The following is a 20,048-nucleotide window of genomic DNA, read 5'->3' as shown; positions in this document are numbered from 1 at the left end:
CTAGGACAGGAGAGTGATATGGGAACTTGCGGGTGGGGTTGGAAACTGGAAGGCAGTCAGTTTGTGACAACAAAGTTGGACATTATCGTTTTTGGAACTATTGGGCCTATGCATTGGCGTAGGCTTCCTATATAGGCTAATATTTTGTTAATGTCACTTCGTTTAAAGTCAAATATAGTTGTTATTGAGTACCTACTTGCTAATTAATTGTGACAATGATAATATCATGTTTTAAAGAAGCCGTAGTATGACAATACTTCGGAAAAATATTCAAATTTTGTTTATCCGCCAATTTGAGAAAAAAAAATGGCGGATTTCAAAAAAGGCGGATAACATTTTTTCACCAAAAGATTTTTACGGAGATTTTTTTTGGTCAATGTACATAATCAACAGAAACAATGTGCAAAGTTTTAGCTTTACACCAATTAAGTCAAGGTTCGACCCTTTTTTTTGCTTCAACGACTGGACTATTTTTTGCGACTAGAAGCGATGGCCATGTTGTTTCATGAATCCTCACAATCAAGATGTTCGATGTTGGCACCTGTCCAATCTGTGATTATGTCGACCGAATGCGTCATAATCCTTTCTAAGGCGATTACAAGGCGTGGGCCCGACCCAATTTTAACCCCAGAAAGCGCAAATAAAGGAACCATCACCAACACAAGCTTGTTTCCACTGCACAGCGCACACCTTAGTTTCATAACTAAGGATCGACGCAATTATGATATCACAAAAATATTTATAACTTGTCACAGTGTAAATTTTGTAATACAGCTTTCTGAATTGTGAATATTTATTTCGAAGAATAACTTTATATGTAGCTAGTCAAATTTGATTTATAGACTAGGCTACTTATTTTGAACTTTCTATAAATTTCTTAATATTTTCATTCAAAGTCTCTTAACAATTCTAGTTTGGAAGACTAAACTACGCAGGTTTAAATAATTGTATCAATAAAACATGTAAGAAGCAAACGACTTATTTGTAAGTAAAAAGTAGGCCTAATAGGATACAAGTAGGCTGTTTGTAAATTTGCCAATCTCAAACAATCCAAGATTCCTTGGACCGTCTCCATGTACGCTTCTATTTCAAACTAAAATGTAACCAGTTTTAAATCCAGTTAGACCTCTTTGGTTTTTCATAAAGAATCCAGACAACCTCTTTATCTGGTAAGATCCGTACCCGATCTGGTACAAATCTGGAACAGATAAAGTAGCTGTCTTAGAAATTATTTTGTTTAAAAAATGTGTTTTTCACCTAATGAGCTTCAACAACGCTCGGTGAGTACGGATTGCCTGATACAAGAATAAAGTTATTAAAAAGCAATACGGTAATTGCTTCTGTTGTCCACGTGCGTGTTCCCAAAGTGTTCGTGCGTGTTTGCAAAGTTTGATCAAATTTTAAGTTAATTCTTTTGGAAATTTGAAGAATATCGGCCAACACATTAGCAGCAAGGACTAATTTTGTTGATTGTGCGGCAACAATTCCTTGCTCGATCTTCTCATAGCTCGCACCCGCAAGCGTTTCGAGATACGTCACACCGACAACCTTCTTTTCAAAGCGATTGCGTCTGTTTAAGTTGGACAACTTTTCTCGCAACTTCAGTCACACATGAGATTTGAAAGAAAATGATGGTGAAGGTTTACTGAAATGTTTGAGAATCAGTCTGTAGATTAAGTTAAAAAATTGAAGGGAGAAGATTTGTGAAAATACAGAAACTACCATTGTCTTGTCGCGATAAAGATGCATTCACTTGCAAGGATTGTCATAGTAGCTTTGGTAATAAAGTTGGTCACGTCCAAACAGATCAACATTACCGTCATGGTTCCAGGGATTAAAGCGTACCAGAATCTTTACACAATCGTCCAGCAACTTAATTCTTCACTTGACTATTATGAAGCAACAACGGATATCGCTGAAGAAGCAGAATATGATCCATTCGAGTACACGCGCAAGTACTGTGCAAACAATGGTGTAGTAAACGTTGGCTGTGTCCATTATGTGGAGTCGTTTCGAACCTATCCCTGGTCATTTGTGTTTGCGAAACCAGCGCTCGAAATCGCCATGGAACGCATCAAGCAGTCCGATGGATTGTTGGATGGATTTGACATCGCGCTCCGCTATTATGACTCAGGAGACGCAGAAGGAAGAGCATCAGCAAAGTAAGTTGACCCGCGTGAACACATTAGAAGCAAATAAACGTAACACAACATAAACAATCTATTGTTTCAGGTTAGCACAAATCGCGGCTGTTGATTCGATGATGAAAGATCATATGAGCGCTATGATTGGTCCAATGAACGCCATCTCCATGTCACGTGTTGCATGCTTCACTACACACTGGGGCAAGCTCAATCTCACTCCAGATTCTATTTCTGTTGTCCTCAGGGTAATTACTTGTGATTGAGTAAAAGTATTTACTTTCAAACTTAATATTAATTCCTTTGTCCAGATAAACATGATTTGTTCTGAAGAAATGACAAGGGGCGTCTTTTATGAAAGATAAATAGATGTGTTGTGCAGAGAAACAAATAGATCTTTTCATGTACATGATACAGGTCAAATTGAGGGATGAATAAACTTAAGTAAACTTCCCTGTGTGGAAAATAAAGAGTTAAATTTGTGCAGAAGCTAACAATGCAGCTTTTATTTTATACGATTTTGATTCTACCGTGCAGCAGACAAAATTCATTTTAGACAATAAAGTTGTTGCCTTCCGTCAACATCTTGCACTAATAAAGTTGTTTTTACAAAGACTCCAGTTTTTCCTCTTTTTATTCTGAGACTTTGTTAACAATTCCACAAACAGAAGAAGTCCCAACAATACCAAACAACATCATGAAAACTTGTCTTTTATTCTACTGCACTTTGTTAGGACACAATGCTCGTGGAGAACAACAAGAACGTCCTGGTCAGGAGTGGTCCAGAAGCTGGACAAGTGGGAGACTGCGTCGTGGCTATCCTCCGCTTCTACAATTGGACATCAGCAGGAGCTCAGGTGTTCGATGATGATCCCATAGAAAGGTAGGTAGACTAGATAGTGTTGCTGCGGTTATGTGCGATACATTGTGAAATATAAATAAAGCATTGTGACAATATGATAACATACAATGACAACATAATGATATGTTGTGATACATAATGACATCATAATCACATACTGCAACAATATGTAGAGGTGCTGAGGCTGGTCTTTGGATGTTATTGCCGCTTGAGAAAAACTACCTCGTGAAAGATTTTGTTACTTTGGATTTTCTTGGAGTGATTTGTGTTTAGATCGTTTATTCTTTAGCTATTTATGATTTAGTCGGCTACACTTATTTTCGTCGTGACCTTGGTTGAATGGAAACGAACGAGGTTTGTTTCAACGCAGAGTTTCTTTTAATTTGATTGTTTCGTTGCTTGACGTCATAATGAACTGTGTGTGAGTTTGTGGTCGCGGTTTCTGCTTCAAAACTTTCTACTGTGTTGTTTTAAATTTCTGTTATCTTGCAAAAATTTCGCGTAAGTTTTTTTGATGAACAAATTCCTTGGAAATGCTTAAAAATTGATCGAGTTGTTTGTCGGAGACATTCTCCGGAGGGCCGTCACTTGACGACCTGTCGTTGAGTAATCATTTTATCGCCTCATCGAGTACACAACAGTGGTATCGGTGTGTGTCATAATTGTTATGATGATGCTACAACCAACCAAAATTAGGAAACAATTTCACGAAACTAGAGCAAAAGTTGACATTTTTCTATCTAAATAAAGACTTTTCAGTTTAGAACACTGCTTCCCACCTGGGCTCCATATAACCCCAAGGGGTGAACACTGTTTCCCTCGTGGGCTCCATTGAACCCCAAGGGGTGAACACTGTTTCCCACCTGGGCTCCACTGAATCCCAAGAGGTCTGCGAATGTGTTAATTTTAGGACAAAATACTGAAATGCATACACTAACATCCATATAAACCCCTGTAAATAGGTTTACAAAGTTTTCATTTCAAAGTTGCTCAAATATAAACAGCTCGCCAAACATGATTAGTTTTCAAAGTTTTCAAAGTGTTCAACAGTCGCTGTTAATAGTTTCAAGACTTTCAACTTTGATGATTTTTGAAAGGGAGGCCACGACTACAGAACATTTACGAACTACTGGTTTATAATAAGATTGTTTCTTGGGTTCAAATGGCCTCACTAGCAATCAAAGGGTTGCAGGGTCTACTCTCCCTGAAAGCGCCCAGCTATGTTTGGGCAAGACATTGAAAACGCTTTTACACATAACGCTTTTACTTCATTGAATACATCGGGCTTTTGTGATGCTACAAAGTTGCATCAATTTGAGTATTGACATCTTACCATCTTTATGACCTATCATTGTCCAACGTTTCATTACTTGTCAGGTACCACTTCTTCATGGCTGAAGGAATCTTTACCAGTATATTCCGCGACTATCCGGAGCACCGGATAAGCCAGATCCGGTTATCCGAATACAACATGGCTACCGAAGGTGGCCTTGTCGAATACAACTATGACGTCATATTCAAGGAAATCAAGGAGCAAGGCCGAGGTGAGAAGTGACGTCATAAAGCTTTTATTTTTCTTCCGCAATGACAATTGTGACGCAGTTATAAAAACTTTTTCCTTTTGTCTTTGAACTTGAAACAACAACAATAAGTAATGGTGACGTCAGTGCAACAAACGTAAATGAACCCAAAAGACTTTAATTTCAAGAAGCATCGAGAGACATTTTGTTCGTTTCCGCGGCGAAAAGTGTTGTTCATGGCAAGTTTTATGAAAGTTTTTGAGAAACAGCCATCGATGGCTTAAAATTTGTGTTGTGTTTATGTTGTTGACTTGCCTAAGGCGTTAACCTGATGAGGCTTACGGTTAGAAGTTGGCAGCATTGAGCGATAGTTTCGCGAGATGACACGATTCCATTTTGAATCCATCTTCAACCCGTCCTTGCGAATGATGATGATGATGCAGTAATGGATAAGCGCTCGATTCTAAATCGAAGTGCTTAAAAGGCACGAAATATTTGGTTAAATAAACTAATTATTGGCTTACCGCTAGAGAGGTGTTGAGGTTAAAAGTTAAAGTGAGGTAAATCTTCTTCATTTTATTGATGCTATTTCAAAAATAACAAATTATCTCAAATAAATTCCTTTGCAACTCTCTGATTGCGTGTGGACGCTGAGATTGTGACGTCACAGACAGAATTAATTGAGCTGATTGGACGTTGAAATTTTTGTTGCACATACCTTCAGTGAGATCATCGTTCCAAAAATGTAACTAAACACTTCGCCTGTTGAAGATATAAATGGATCATCAATGCAACATCTTCTTCTTGATCGCTCCAGGAGGAATCATGCCGCAAGAGCAAAGATCCTTGAAGACTGCTGGAGCGTCTTCAGGATTTTGTGATAATACTCATCGGCCATCCTCTCAACGGCCCTGGTAATAGTGCTCACCCGTTGACAATTTCTATTCACAAAACTATCATTTTAAAAAGATGTAAAGCACATTTAGTCTAGAATTCGAAGTCAAAATTATATCGGCCTCTAATTATTGTAATTCTTGTCAAACTGAAACTCAAGCTTTTGTCTTCGAATTATTGGATCCACCCAAAAAATGCTTTTTTTTGAAAGACCCAAAGAGTCGCAGAAGTTAAAACTATTTTTGCATCTTTTTTTCTTTGTTTAAAAAGTTCAAGCTTTCAACTTTCCTGGTTGATTGACAGCGATTGCGATGAATCGCTTCTTGCTACAGAAGTTTCAACACGCAGAGAATTTCCGACACTTCGGTTACCGAGAAGTTGAAAGTTTGTTTCGGAACAACCAGCTTTATATTCACAACAATCCGCACAAAGTTTGGCTACGGACATCCCTGTTCTTGTGACTGCAGAAAAAGTCTTTTGATTTACATTTTTTAGCAAAACAACAATCATTTAAGAACCTACATTGCATCAACGTTGTCGCTTTAACTTGCGCGTTAGCTTTTTAACTTGCATTCATATCGGTCAGATTTTTTTTCACAATAGACCAGTAACTATAATTTTTTCCAGTTCGCGACCAATTTGTCGGAATGACTGGTCACAGGGTGACGGTAGAAGTTATTGGTTTGTGAATTTACCATCTCGTGTTAGCTTGGGGTAGAGAAAAGCAAACTGGAATTCTGAAAATTGTAATTTATTAAAATCAAATGAAATAACTTTGCTAGCAAAAACATGAAATGCTGGTTGCTTCATTGAACGGTCGCCTATAAAGATCCATGTGTCGCTGTCCTGAGTGTGGTATTTGTGACAAAACAAAGGCTGCTGAATAGCCGCTCTTGTGTCTGGAAATTTGTGTTCCACATTCGAAATATCGCCGCTACAAATTTTCTTGAGTGGAAGTCTATAATAGTGAAGAATGTTAAGGAACAAACGATGAGACGCGCGAAGATGGAAAGATCTTTAATTGTCGACCATTTACAGTTCTCATCATGAGCGCGGGTGGAGAGGCAATATTCGACCTTATGGCAAACGCGCAGAAGCACGGACACAATGGGGAGTTTGTTTACATCATAGTTGATTTGAACAACAACCTTGGATTAACACCATGGATATATGAAGACGAAAACGGAACAACAGTGGTGGTAAGCAGTATTCTTTTTAAGGTGTTTTAGGGGACCGAAACGGTCCCCCAAATTTCTCCAGCGGTTTCCCAAAATTTAGACTTGCAACTACAGTAGAAAAGTAATGGTTATTTCTCGCTATGTCTTAAGCAAATATGGCTATTTTTTGGTATTTAAATGAAACACTTGCGGTCTCTTAAAACTACTTAGTGGTCACCCAAACCAAACCTTAAAAAAAACCTGGTGGTGAATGATGTCATCGTTACGTCATACTTACGTACTTTGAAATGTGACAAGCGCTTTTATGATTTTTTACAACGATGTTTCAATTGTGTGAAGTTTACTTTGTGTTGATGGAAAAGTGCAATATATTTTTTTTCTATTTGTCAAAAAACTACTTTTCATATTTCAACTATTTTTTTATTCTTTATCTATGTTAGATTTTTATCAAAAGGTGAACTAACAATTATTAAATTCATACTTTGAATTTTTTTCTGCTTTTGAAATGTTTATTTTGAAGGTAGTTGTATCACTTACTTTGTTACAAAGAAAACAGTGTTTTTGAAAAACCACCAAACCAGTCGTTTGCTGCTCTTTATTTGTCGGTAAGTAAACGACAACGCACCATTATGACGTCATCACATCAAGCACAGTGATGAAATAAAGAAGAAATTATTTCCTTGAAATGAAACATTCATTAAAAATTAAAGTTTTAAAAATTCCCTGTTAATTGTGCAGCATCATAGATAGACAATGTTTATTGTGCGTTGAACTGAACATTCCTGAACCTTTCGCTTAGCAGCGTTCTGTAGAGCATCGGTTCTTTACGACCGCAGGACTGCAACGCTGCTGCAAATTAATATCCGGCGGCGTCTCAAAGCATCGCTGCGGAATCTATGGTGACCTTATCAACATGTTCGCTTCATTACGATAATCGCGTAAAGCTGGAATGGAAATGAAGACACCTAACTACAACTGCTCAATAGTCTTCAGATGAGATCATCGCGTGGCGTTTCAGTTGTATTCCAGTTAGAGAAGGAGTTTTGCGTTCGAAGAAGTTTAAGATTTTTCAAACATCGCAATTTTGAAGCAATTATTTCTTGTTATGACGTCATAATGTGTTCAGGACGAGTCCCTTCGGAAGATCTTCGAGACGGCCGTGATTGTGACACTGCCGACCGAACGAACCCGTCGGTATGACAACTTTGTCTACAAGCTAAAGCAGAAACTTGGAAAGTGAGTGGAATTTATTTTCTGTAATCACCAGCATCGGTATTTTATTGACAATTATAATATTCAACATTATCAGATTCATATCGTTATAACCAATCATTATTAAACAATATAGCTCATTTAATATTGCAATGATATTCTACATTTGTTTTTATATTTTACATTTATTACCTTACGTAGCTATTTGTTAAACATGGCTTCAGTCACTGTATATACTATATTTTATCACAATCGAAGTAAACATTTCGACACTTGCGTCTCGTCTGCATTGTCATGGGCAACGTTCTTTCTGACGCTTTCCCTCGATTGTTTCAGGGACTTGTACGACGATTTGGATCCCGACTTATCACGTCGCCTCGCCACTGAACTTGCTCTTAACGAAGGATTGAAGTACGGAGCAGAAAACCTTGATGAATATTTTAAAGTGAGCCTGCTTTGTTGCCCCAAACAGTGCTGTACCGCAACGCGACTAAGCAACTATATCACGACTTAAACGACTTCGAAGAACTCGTTCTATGACATCATAAGATGTCATTAACAACAGTGTTAACGTTCAGGAGTTTTATTTTTCCAATCATTGTTTAGTTTGGTACTGGTAGGGTGAGTTAGCGTTAAAAGTTATAGCCAGTGCACAACTGATGTTGTTTTTTTTCCCAAGGAGTGTTTGATGTTATAATTGTTTTAATGTTTTATAGAAAAACCAACACCCGGCCTATCTCCATGACTCCCTTCTGATGCTGGCCCATGTGTTTAACTCCAGTCTGGGCAGCAGTAATCAATCAATGTCTTACGAGGATCATCTTCTATCCGACCCCTGGAGCACATCATCAAGTGATCGACATTCTTCTGCCTTCCCGGATGGAAGCCTTCTCATGAAGAAGTTCATTGCCAATAAGGAATTCGAAGGTTAGAATTAGACACATTAAAAAAATGAAAAGTTTGCGGAACTTTTTTAGGATGGTTTGTAACAAACTTTCTGCCTTTGTTGCTGCTGTTCGCTACGTCATGAATTTCGATTTTGTGACCTATGTATGCGACTTATCAACGATTTGTGACATCACTGATGCATTGTGACGTCGAACCGGTGCATGGTGACGTAACTGATACCATATGACATCGTTCATATCCTTGAAAGGAAGCCACAAGTGCAAATAATTTCTACCTCGAATAAAAATCTTGAACTTTCAACTCTTTACTCGGAAGAGAGTTGAGCTGTCAGCACGATACAATGTTTGCTTCATTAACAATGGATTAATCCACCGCGAATATTTCTAACTTTAATTATCCGCTTCAAGACGAGTCCTGAGAATAGCCTTGCAGGATCCCATTGTAAGGCCTAGCTGGTAGTGTTTCTGTTGAAAATATAGAATCAAACGGAAGAACGTCACGAATAAGATGTTAGTGCAAATTGAGGCGGGACATAGAAGGGAAGGTTGTTTAGCGGTGACCTGCCTGCAGACGCCATAAGCCCTTGGTACCACCCTCATCATAATATTTATACCTTCAACACGCTAGATCGATATGCATGGATAATCCAAAAGACAGATTACAAAAAGAATAAGTCGATATGTTTGTGGCCTAATACAATGATTCATGATTGGGACACGGCAAATATTTCGAATGCTTTTGTCGAAAAACAGTTGCGAGAATCTTATCGCTAAATCGCTTAAGCGAAAAACAAATATGACAGAGTGTTACATTGAAGGCTCAATGCGAGGTAGGTCGAAGGGTGTATTTAGGGTACGATGCTTGAAGAGGGGGCAAATTGGGTGAATAAACTGTTTTCATCTTGCACGCGAAACTTTAACTTTCCACAACCAATCGGTCATCTTGTTTATTAATGTTAGTAAATATTATACAAGTCACCCTGAAAGTTTATTTTTCAACATTAGCACTTCATGAATTTGTTTTGTTTACGCTAATCTCGTTTCTATCTCTATCAATGTCACATTGAGACGCTGATTGTTTGGTGTCTTTATTTGTTACAATTATTTCAGGGGTCAGTGGCAAGATGGCTTTTGATGGCAAAGGAGATCGAAGATTTAAATTTATAATTAATCGCTTGGATGTCGATGGAGGTAATCATGATGATAATATTATTAATGACAGTAATTGACGGTATTTAACTTTGGATACCGGTAAGTTTTTTCGCCAGGCCAAGTTTTGAGATTCTCTATTGGTTTAGAAAAGTTCCAAGAAGTTGGTTACTACGACGCTGCTGTTGGCACATACCATGAACACACCGTGCTACGCTGGCCTGGAGGTGAGCCTCCCCCAGATATGCCCAAGTGTGGATTCAGTGGAATCAAATGCCCCAAAAACGGTTAGTTGGATGGAATAAATCAGTTGATGAAGCTTTATTAATTTTAACAATATTTTTCAATATATAATGAACGATTATTTTCTTATGTTTTCTAATCTCATGTCAAATATTTATGTCTTCAGGTATAGGTAAGCTCGAGATCACCGCCATATCTATCGTCGCCTTCGCCTGCTTTCTCGGGGCCACGTTCTTTAACATTTACAGGTTAGTCTTTATTACGTCATAATGCAACATGCATTGTTCTTGCGTACAGGTACACTTCAACAATGGAATGGTTGACAGTCTCCGACTGTTGTATTTCACACCATGACGGCATCTCAATGCATTCCTCGTTGAAGATTAACCAAACGTTGTCATGATTCAGCATGAATTGACCTGACTTTACTTGTAGACCTTATAAACTGAGGAAGGAACTTGAAAGTCAATTGTGGAGAGTAAACTGGAATGACGTCACATGGTCGGGAGCCCCCAACAGTATTCTCAGTGGGACAGTTAGCTGGGGCAGTGCCTTAGAAAGGGCGAGGGCTTCAGAAAGCGACCCTTCCTTGGGCGAAGTGATGTCATATTTCGTTCCATCGTTATCGCCCGCTGTAGCAGCCAAGCGCGCCCTCAAACGGAAGCGAAAATGGTCATCAAATTCCAGAAAGAACGAGCGCGTTTTTGACAATGAAGTAAGTCATAAGATTGATGACGTCATATCGCTAGCATCTTTGTTTCTTTCATTTTTAAATATTTTTGTATAATTTTCCATTTAGAACTAGAGGTCTTCTATGGAATACTAATTGACGAGTACACAATATTATCATTGACGGTATTCATAATGTGAACACCTTAAAGTTTAGTTTGTACGTTTTCATTAGTTTTAAGTTGTGATTGATTGTTACGTCATAAATCGTTGTATTTTCAGAGGAAAACGAGCGCAGGATCATTGATAAGCGACGGAGCGTGGGGAGGACTGACCGCCATTGGATTGTACAAGGTCAGTGCTGCTTATGTTGCCCACTATGACGAGGTTACGCAGTTTAACATATTCACCAGCCGTGGCGCTAGACAACACCAAAGATGACGTTTATGACGTCATTTGCAAGAGATGTTTATATGCGAATTGACGGAAAGAAAAACAAGATAAAAAGGATTTTGCTTCTGAAGACAATTTTATTTGGTTTATAAAAATTGAGAAACTGTTCATGGTTTTTCTATTGAAGATGATATTACAATGAGAGCGAATGCTCAGACCAACTTTTGCTGCAACTTGTGTTGTTTCATAATATGTTGTCGTACCCTGTATCCTATACCCTGTGTCCTTGGGTATTGAAAATTTAGATTAAGTGGACGGGAAGGCAAGGAAGCCAATCTTTATGTCTACCTTCAGGCATGCCTTTAAGTGTCCTGCCAAATACTCGGTCGCATGCTCTTGAGCGGTGTCGAACCGGCGCCTTTCGAACGTCATTCCAAGGCTCTTATCACTCGGCAATGCGGCCGACGATGGTCATACGTTTAGGACCGAAGAGGTTTTGACGCATCATAAGCAGATTTTGAACAACAAAGTATTTGGGTTCTAACAAACAAAAAAAAATCCAAACTTTACCCACGCAACGCTGTACCTTCGTTGGAAAAATAATTAATTAACTACATGGGAAGAGCGAACTTAGTAAGACGACGGGGATGTAATTATAAAAGCTGTTGCATTGAACCAAGCCGGGCCTTTAAAAGTATCCGAACCATTGTAAACATAGAACGTTTAAATTTGTTTTACCTGGCTGGCTTTCCTGTACGGCTAAAAGCCCAGCAATGTTACTCAGCCCAGTTGTTTTGTCGTCGACCACACGATTATGACGTAAGAATAGAACAATAGTTATTTATTTCCAGTAGTTTTTTTCACGAATTGTTTCATTGCTTCCCTTTAGGACAAAACTGTGGTTTTGAAAATGACAACCAGACGAAAGGTTGAACTCAATCGAAGTGTTCTTATGGAATTGAAACACGTAAGTGGTGACGTGTTAGTGACGTCGCAGTGACATATAGCCTAGTCAACTCATTATGTTCCCAGAGTGTTTTCTGATGTTTTATTTAATTTAAAAAAAAGTTGTGGTGGGATGGCGCAACGGATAAGGCGTTGGCTTTCCAATCATGCAATCCTGGTTCGACTCCCGGCTTATGCTGGTTGTTGACAAACACTGCTCACCTCTACCCAGGGTGTAATAAATTGGGTGGGCATAGTTACTGAAGTAAAGGCGGCCGAGAGAAAGGAACTTGCCACCCTACTCTCCTTAGTGCCGAAGGCTTAGTACAATGAGAACCTTATCTTCTCTTCTCCCGAAGCTTGAATCAAGCATGGGACCCCCTTTACCTTTTTTTATTTAGTTTTAAATCGTCAGTATGAGTAAATTTCTTTGAATTCCTTTTGAATATTTAATTCATACCCTAACTTATTTCCAATTGTTGATGACGTATTGTTATGACGTAATTAAAGTCTTAATACATTGTCATGCATTCCAGATGCGCGACGTCACACACGAGCACTTGACCAGGTTTGAAGGAGCGTGTGTGGAATGGCCCAACATCTGCATCCTCACTGAATACTGCGGGAAGGGAAGTTTGAAGGATATCCTCCTCAATGAAGAGATTACCATGGACTGGATGTTTAGAGTCTCCCTCATGAATGACTTGGTCAAAGGTACATGTCTTAAATTGTGCATAAAATATGAGCAACTTCTTAAATTCAGTTTTTCATCAATTTCATTTTTTATCCAGGAATGTGTTTCCTCCACGACAGTGCGATTCATTGCCATGGCAACTTGAAGTCTACAAATTGTGTCGTGGACTCTAGATTCGTGCTGAAGATCACAGATTATGGGTTGAATTCTTTTAGAAACCTCCCTAGCGTGGAGGAATCAGAAAGAGACTGCGAAAGTGAGTTTTCTGATCTACATTCCATTCTCAATATTCTTCATCATCATCCGTTTGTCTCTTCTTCAATAGATGAGACCTGGCGTTTGTCCAAGCTGGCAGGGGTCAGCCAGTTTTGCAGCCCTTTTGTTGTTGCTATTTAATATATCTCCAACATGTCTTTGATGCATATAAACGTTCTCCTTTGTTGTATAGCGTCAGCAATAGGTTTATTATTGTTTTGGTTCAGAGAAACTATGGACAGCTCCGGAGCTACTACGCTGCTCTTCCAACACGTTTACCGGCACTCAGAAAGGAGACATCTACAGCTTCGGAATAATCCTCCAAGAAATTGCTCTCAGGAAAGGACCTTTCTACGTTGGGGGAATACCTTTGTCTTGCAAAGGTATCGTTTCTGGATGCAGAGACGCCATGGCGTTACATTGTTATGTACCAAGTTGTTGTGTTGTTTTCATCACAAGAACATTACAATTGATCTACTTTTCTTGACAGAAATCATCTCCAAGGTTCGATGCGGTTTCCCGCCCTACTTTCGACCCATGATCGATTTGTCGATCCTCAGTGAAGACATTTGCAACTTGATGCAAAAGTGTTGGCATGAAGACCCCAATGAGAGACCAGACTTCAATTTGACAAAGAGAATCATTGTCAGATTCAACAGGTGAGGAAAAGTTTAAACATACGTCGACGAACTTGTTGACGATCCATTGTTGACGTAACAAACCATCTAATTGTAGCCAGTGTTATCTCATACGAACGTTTCTTCATGGCATCTCAACAATGCTGCTTCACTTGATCGCTGTCTTTTGTTTTGGTCACGGCGCGTTAAATTCTTATCTCGAGTTGATGGTGAACTTTCCCTGTGCTAGTTCTCGGTTAATGAGGTCATGCTTGTAGTTTGCATTATTATTAATGACTTCATGGGTTGTTCTTTCAACTACAAAGCAGTTACGAAATGCGTCGAACTTCCACCTGGTATCGAACCCAAGCCATCTGCACGAGGAATTTTCCTCATCAACATCTACTTCACTAGTTGATGACTTTCTTCAGGGAGAACCCGGGAAACCTTGTGGAAAATCTTCTCCATAGGATGGAGCAATACGCGATCAACCTGGAAGGACTTGTAGAGGAGAAAACGGCAGCTTACATTGAAGAGAAGCAAAAAGCTGATGATCTTTTGTACCAAATGCTCCCAGTGTAAGTTGATTGTTTGATTTATTTATGTTTGTCAAAACAAAATTGTGTTTGCTACAACATGTTGTATTTGCAAGGCAGGTATTTGGAAAGTTTTTAAATGACCTGAAAAAGAACAACATTCGCTGCTTGCAACGTGAAATGAAAGGTGTTGTAAAAACAGTTTCCAAAGTTGTGTCACTGGTGGACCTTCTATTGGTAAAATTCACGACCAGTTTTCGCATAATAAGTTAGAAGTTTTCATGAAATTATCTCATCAAATTTAATTTTGTTATTAGGGACATCGGATCCTCTTTTGTTTTTTGCAGTAACACATGGACAGTGCATTGGTTCCTTACGTTTTACTTCCAGCAAGTGATTTCATTGTCACTGTGCAATAAAGTATTTCCATCACTCATATTCCTTCAACTAGACTTTGTTGCGTAATGACAGCGGCTTTGTGGCCAGGCTCAGCATCTGTGATGATGATGAATAGAAATTTTGAAACTTATTTTAACTCATCTCAAATGGAAGCCTTAAATTTAAGAATTACTAAAGTTAAGAAAACTAGTTTTCTGAAAGCGGTTGAAGTTTTGCGTAGTTATAGCAAGTCGCATGTTGAACTGTGTTGTACGTTATGGTGTGGCAAGATCATCTTGTTTTTGAAATAAACGTTTTGTAAAGAAAGATGCTTTGATCGTTTAGCTGCACAGTTTTACATTAAAATAAGTTTTCTGAACTCTAACTTAATAATTCATAACTTCGATCTTCAATTTTAAAATGGTTTTCTCTGTTTTTTGTCAATAAAGTCCGGACTTTGCGCTTTGCTTATTGATCTCAAATTGATTGCCTTTTAATCATATTGATTACAGGGCGTACTATGGCACGTTTGTCAGATACTTTCAAACTTAATCATTTATTGACGGTTATATTAAAAGTTTTCTGTGGCTTTCAGCATTGGATTCCAAAACACCAGACTAGCTGTGTGTTTGTTGTTTTAATAAAAAAGTTTACACAAGCTCAATTGTTTATTTGTTCAAATATTGAACCCATATCATAACATTCAATTTACAAATTGTTCTGTCATAATGTCCGCGGTCAATTTGTGACTTAGCAATGGGATTATCGGATCAGTCCTCGTTGCTTTTGCGCGAGCTGCATCTGATAACATCAAGCACGCGGAGTTGTTTGAGCAAATGAGTAAGAATGTTTTCTAAACAGCTTCCTTATCTCAACATAAACATTCATTGCCATGAACGACCGCTGTAAGAGCGGTAAGTCGTGACTCGATTTGCTTCTTTCTTTATGATCAAACAAAGGAATATTTTGTTGAACATACAAAGTGACCAATCCCAACACCTCAATGACTAAGGGAAAGCATCGCTGTATTCTTTGAACGCTTAAACGCATTCCATTATATCACGTCATGGAAACACCCAGAAGACCGTCTTGTTGTTGAGGTGTTGATAAAGCCGTGGAAAGACCTCGTAGAACCCTGATACGGAGTTTCACGGTGCAATATTTTTCATAACATCACGAATCATGTGGCTGGGCGTCCATTGTGACAACATAAAGCGCAGTATGAAATTTTGTTGTCCCATGTTCCTCAAATTGCAGTCAGGAGGAAAAATTATGTTAATGTTTTGTTAGTTTTTGTAAGACAAAGCACGTTGTTCAAATGAAAGCAGGTTCTAAATGTTATTGTTCCGCAAATATGTTTCTATATGATGATGTCATCTACGCATGACCTCACTAATGCATGTGCATCATCAGTGCGTAGTTCAACTCTTAATGTAGCAAACTCTTGTCTTTTATAGACCTGTCGTCGATCGACTCAAACGCGGCGACGCTGTTCCGGCTGAAGCTTTCGAAAGCGTCACCATCTGCTTCACTGACATCGTTGGTTTTACGTCATTGTCGGCCGCGTCGAGCCCGATGCAAATCGTGTCCCTCCTCAATGACTTGTACACTTGTTTCGACGCTATCATCGACAACTTCGATGTTTACAAGGTGACATCTCGCTACCGACCCGACCGAGGTTCGAACCCGCAACCAAAGTTCACTTCTAACCCCAATTACGTTCCCAGGTGGAGACAATTGGTGACGCGTACATGCTCGTGTCGGGCCTACCCGTGCGTAACGGGATACGTCACGCGAGGGAGATTGCGCGAACTGCTCTAGCGCTCCTCCAAGCGGTCAACAACTTCAAGATACGTCATCGTCCAGGCGACCAATTGAAACTGAGGATTGGAATTCATACCGGTACGGAACGATATTGACATGAAAATTGTTCAAAAAAAAGCAGATTTCAGAATATTCATATTTGTTTATGATAATTCAAATTCCTTGTCTTGGTGTCGCTTGCAATGCATTAATTTTGTGGATAATAAATTTATTGAACTAATCAGTCGATTAATCAAATAGATATTGCTTTCGTACTCAGGCTTACACCCGGTGGTTGAAGATTTAGACTAAGGGGAGGCGGGAAGGCAAGGAAGCCAATCTTCGTGTCCACCTTTAGGCATGCCTTCAAGTGTCTTGCCAAAGACAGGGCTGCATACTCTTGAGCGGTGTCAAACCGGCGCCCTTTCGCGTGCCGTTCCAAGGCCCTCACTACTCGGCTATGCAGCCGGTACAAAATAGATGAATGTCCGGCACATTGGCATTTTGGAATTCTTTCTACATAAACTTTCAGCTTTCTTGTGAAAGAATTTATTTTACCCAAAATGTTTGTTTCGAATGCACATGTTGGAGTATTTAGGTGTTGTCATAATGTTGCCGTGCGGTAAAGTCTATAGCAGTATTAAGACTAAACAGTAAGCATAAACAACTAAACATGTTCTCATTATCCCAACCCTTAATTTGCTTTCATTGATATTGGCAGGCCAGGCGGCATATGGCGCTATAATACAACCTAGTTGTTGTGCTTCTGCGGTAAACGATATCACTTAAAAAAATATCAACTGAAATAGAACCACATAGGTTGATAGTGAACTCAAACTTACCTAATTTACATCTTGCTGATATTTACAATGTCTGTATTGTTTTTTCTTAGCGTGTTATCTGTGTTATTGTTGTATAATTAAAAAAAATAGTTAATGATATCAAGTAGTCGATAAAACAAAAGCGATCATTTGCGTCACCATGGTATCCAGCTGTATTAAAACAGAGATGGTAAAGAGACTAAAAAACAAAAAATTTGTTAAAACAGCATCGTTGATAGCCTGAATAGTGAATATAGGTGACCAGCAGCCGTATGTTTCAGGGCCGTGCTGTGCCGGAGTGGTAGGACTAAAGATGCCTCGTTATTGTTTGTTTGGGGACACGGTCAATACAGCGTCCCGGATGGAATCCAGCGGATCACGTGAGTGACGTCATAGACTTGTTAAGTAACTTGACATTGATTGATGCTTCAAGATGTGGTATTTAGCTTTAACAAGGCCTTCCACGTTGCAACATTGCCTCTCCTACCCGTACTACAGGTGGAACTATTTGCACTGACATAACTCAAGAATCTTGATTGGTGTGAGGGCCGAGGGGTTGTAAACGAAAAGATTTCTTCTAACCTATAAAGTTACTTTATTGTGATTTGGTCCATGTACAAGCGAGCTGCCATCAGACATCTCTCCCCAAGCTATCGAAGGATATGTGGCTGCTAGAAATAATATTCATTACGTAATATTACGTGTCTTTATGTTAATCTTGTTCCAGCACTTGCCATCCACGTGTCGGAGTCCACGAAGCAACTTCTCGATAAATATCAAAGCTTCCAACTACAGCTCAGAGGGGATGTCCCCATGAAAGGAAAGGGAGCGCTCACTACGTACTGGCTCGTGGGTGAGGTCACTGATGACGTGAAATCTTTCCCAGAAAAAGAAAGTCACATTTAAAAGCGTTGGTTTTAGTCTAGTGGTGACGTCACAAAAACGCCGTCTTCATAAACTATCGACGTTCATTGTGACGTGATAGTTACCAATTGTGATTTTGCGCAAACTAATCACACTTGCGTTGTTTACATCACTGTGACGTCACAATGTATGAAAGATGACCAACGATTGTACTTGATGTATTTATTAATCATTTCGTGTTCCTTGCCGTCTATGTCGCTGTCCTTCTAACGTCCCAACGTATTTACGTTGATCGTGGACGTCGTCATACAAGAACAAAGTCACAGACAATTTTCACAAATATTTCTGAAAAATAAGTTTTATTGTTGATGTAATAATTTCGACTGTTCATTTTTATGACGTCAACTTTTTGTTGGACTTTATTATTTATTAAACCAACAAAGAATTATTGCTTGTTTCAAGTTATTTGTTTGTATAATAACAAAACTACATTATACTTTTTTCAATAAATTAACCAAAATACAACAAGAAGAATAGAAGATGTTCGTATTTTGCTCTTCTACGCTTTCATTTGTTCATCAGATTATTTTTTTTGTCTGATTAAAATTCTGAATGATCAACAAAGTTTGCATTCCATCAAGTCATTTACAGCCTACTTCCCTACCTGTGACTTGTACCAGATATTCAGCAATTTACAAGGAAACAAGTTAAACCTGAAATAACATCTCGTCCATTGCAATCAACCGGAATTGATGATTGGAAATATTCGACCATCACGCGTTGATTGAATATCTAATTGTGCCATTGTTCATCTGCGCTTTAAGTTAACAACTGCTACTATGTTGTTCTATAAATTGTTTTTTCGCAAATAAATCAACTTTCTTCCTTTAGTTTGGCATGTTGGTTTGTCATAATGTTTATAGCAGCCCTTAATCCGAAACTTCCTTCAGATAAGTTCCAACGAGTTTTGATCCAGGAACTGACGAGCAGTGATCAGCACACCACCTCACATCAAGATTAATGCATAAAAACATTCCATAGTTCAAACGATATCTTTCGACATTGGCAATGAACATAATAAGAGAGTAAGCGATGCAAGCCTGATGACAAGAGTTTTCAACAAGGGGTTAAGTCATCCCTTCGGGGTAAATACTGATCATGGGGTAAATTTAGTAAAGCAATGGAAATAAATTGGAATAATTTCACATTCTAATTTAAAAATATGATTTATTTTTTATAGAACTTTGACAAATATGGAAACTTAAGAGAAAACTTTGAGAACATCCTCATTAGGAGCAATACTGGTTTGTCGTCTGATATACTGTACTCTTTCCTTCATTTAATCTTCTTAGATGGTGAGAACAAATAAAAATGACTTGTTCCCTTCTCCTACCGGCCCTCTCAACTAACCCAGGTGGCTTAGAAGATTAATTGCAGCACTGGATCTCATTAGTTTAGCATGGTCATACAACATTTTAACAAATAGTCCTCCTCGGATAGCTGTTGGCCGCTCTACCTTGCAAATAATGAAACCTCAACGTCAAGCAACGCTGGTTTGACTCTCACGTTGTGAGCTTGAGGCTTGAGCAACACATTTCATGACTGCTCGTCATTCAGCGGCATCTAGTGGATGGAGCAATTCACCGGCAACAACACTTCAACAATCGGAAAACTTCACTCTGCCAATCTCGGTAACCGGGCCTGCGTCAGTGGATCAAAGCCTTTACAAGTCCGCGAAATAGCCAAGAATAACGTTTTAGAGGCTTTCTCTGTCCGAGAATAAGGATCCCTAGAATCAAAATGCAACTTTTGTAGTTATAGGTGTACAAACCCATTTCTAACCCACCTCTTCACAGCCCATTTACTGCCAAAGTCAGATAAGACCCTTCTTCCAAATGAATGAAACATTATAATGGCTTTTGGTTTACGCTACTCTCATTAGAGGAGACCACATCTCATTCTCCAA

At 38.9% G+C, this 20,048-nt stretch overlaps 1 protein-coding gene across 1 annotated transcript; it reads left to right on the top strand.

The window, feature by feature from the left end:
* Nucleotides 1-431: 431 nt before the first annotated feature.
* On the top strand, nucleotides 432-18,972 carry LOC145768973 (atrial natriuretic peptide receptor 1-like). Its single transcript, XM_082580577.1, has 23 exons — nucleotides 432-2,162; nucleotides 2,233-2,389; nucleotides 2,876-3,024; nucleotides 4,381-4,547; nucleotides 6,456-6,616; nucleotides 7,722-7,831; nucleotides 8,144-8,252; nucleotides 8,524-8,734; nucleotides 9,826-9,906; nucleotides 10,014-10,151; nucleotides 10,274-10,355; nucleotides 10,543-10,822; nucleotides 11,059-11,130; nucleotides 12,059-12,136; nucleotides 12,651-12,828; nucleotides 12,906-13,064; nucleotides 13,291-13,446; nucleotides 13,554-13,722; nucleotides 14,112-14,258; nucleotides 16,052-16,244; nucleotides 16,322-16,496; nucleotides 17,500-17,598; nucleotides 17,946-18,972. Exons 1-23 carry the CDS (start codon nucleotides 1,744-1,746, stop codon nucleotides 18,122-18,124), a joined length of 3,669 nt encoding a protein of 1,222 aa, XP_082436703.1. The 5' UTR covers nucleotides 432-1,743; the 3' UTR covers nucleotides 18,125-18,972.
* Nucleotides 18,973-20,048: the final 1,076 nt, after the last annotated feature.

This window comes from Aplidium turbinatum, chromosome 1 (genome assembly GCF_918807975.1).
Source record: "Aplidium turbinatum chromosome 1, kaAplTurb1.1, whole genome shotgun sequence".
Classification (NCBI taxonomy): domain Eukaryota; kingdom Metazoa; phylum Chordata; class Ascidiacea; order Aplousobranchia; family Polyclinidae; genus Aplidium; species Aplidium turbinatum.
The sequence above is the reverse complement of the archived record's forward strand: the minus strand, read 5'-3'. Positions and strand labels throughout refer to the sequence as shown.

What these genes read in the sequence shown, in the direction of transcription:
- LOC145768973 (XM_082580577.1), top strand. Translation starts at nt 1,744, where the DNA reads ATGCATTCACTTGCAAGGATTGTCATAGTAGCTTTGGTAATAAAGTTG. An exon ending in AATCAAGGAGCAAGGCCGAG is followed by an intron (nt 4,548 to 6,455) that starts GTGAGAAGTGAC and finishes GACCATTTACAG; the next exon opens with TTCTCATCATGAGCGCGGGT. An exon ending in ATCAGAAAGAGACTGCGAAA is followed by an intron (nt 13,065 to 13,290) that starts GTGAGTTTTCTG and finishes GTTTTGGTTCAG; the next exon opens with AGAAACTATGGACAGCTCCG.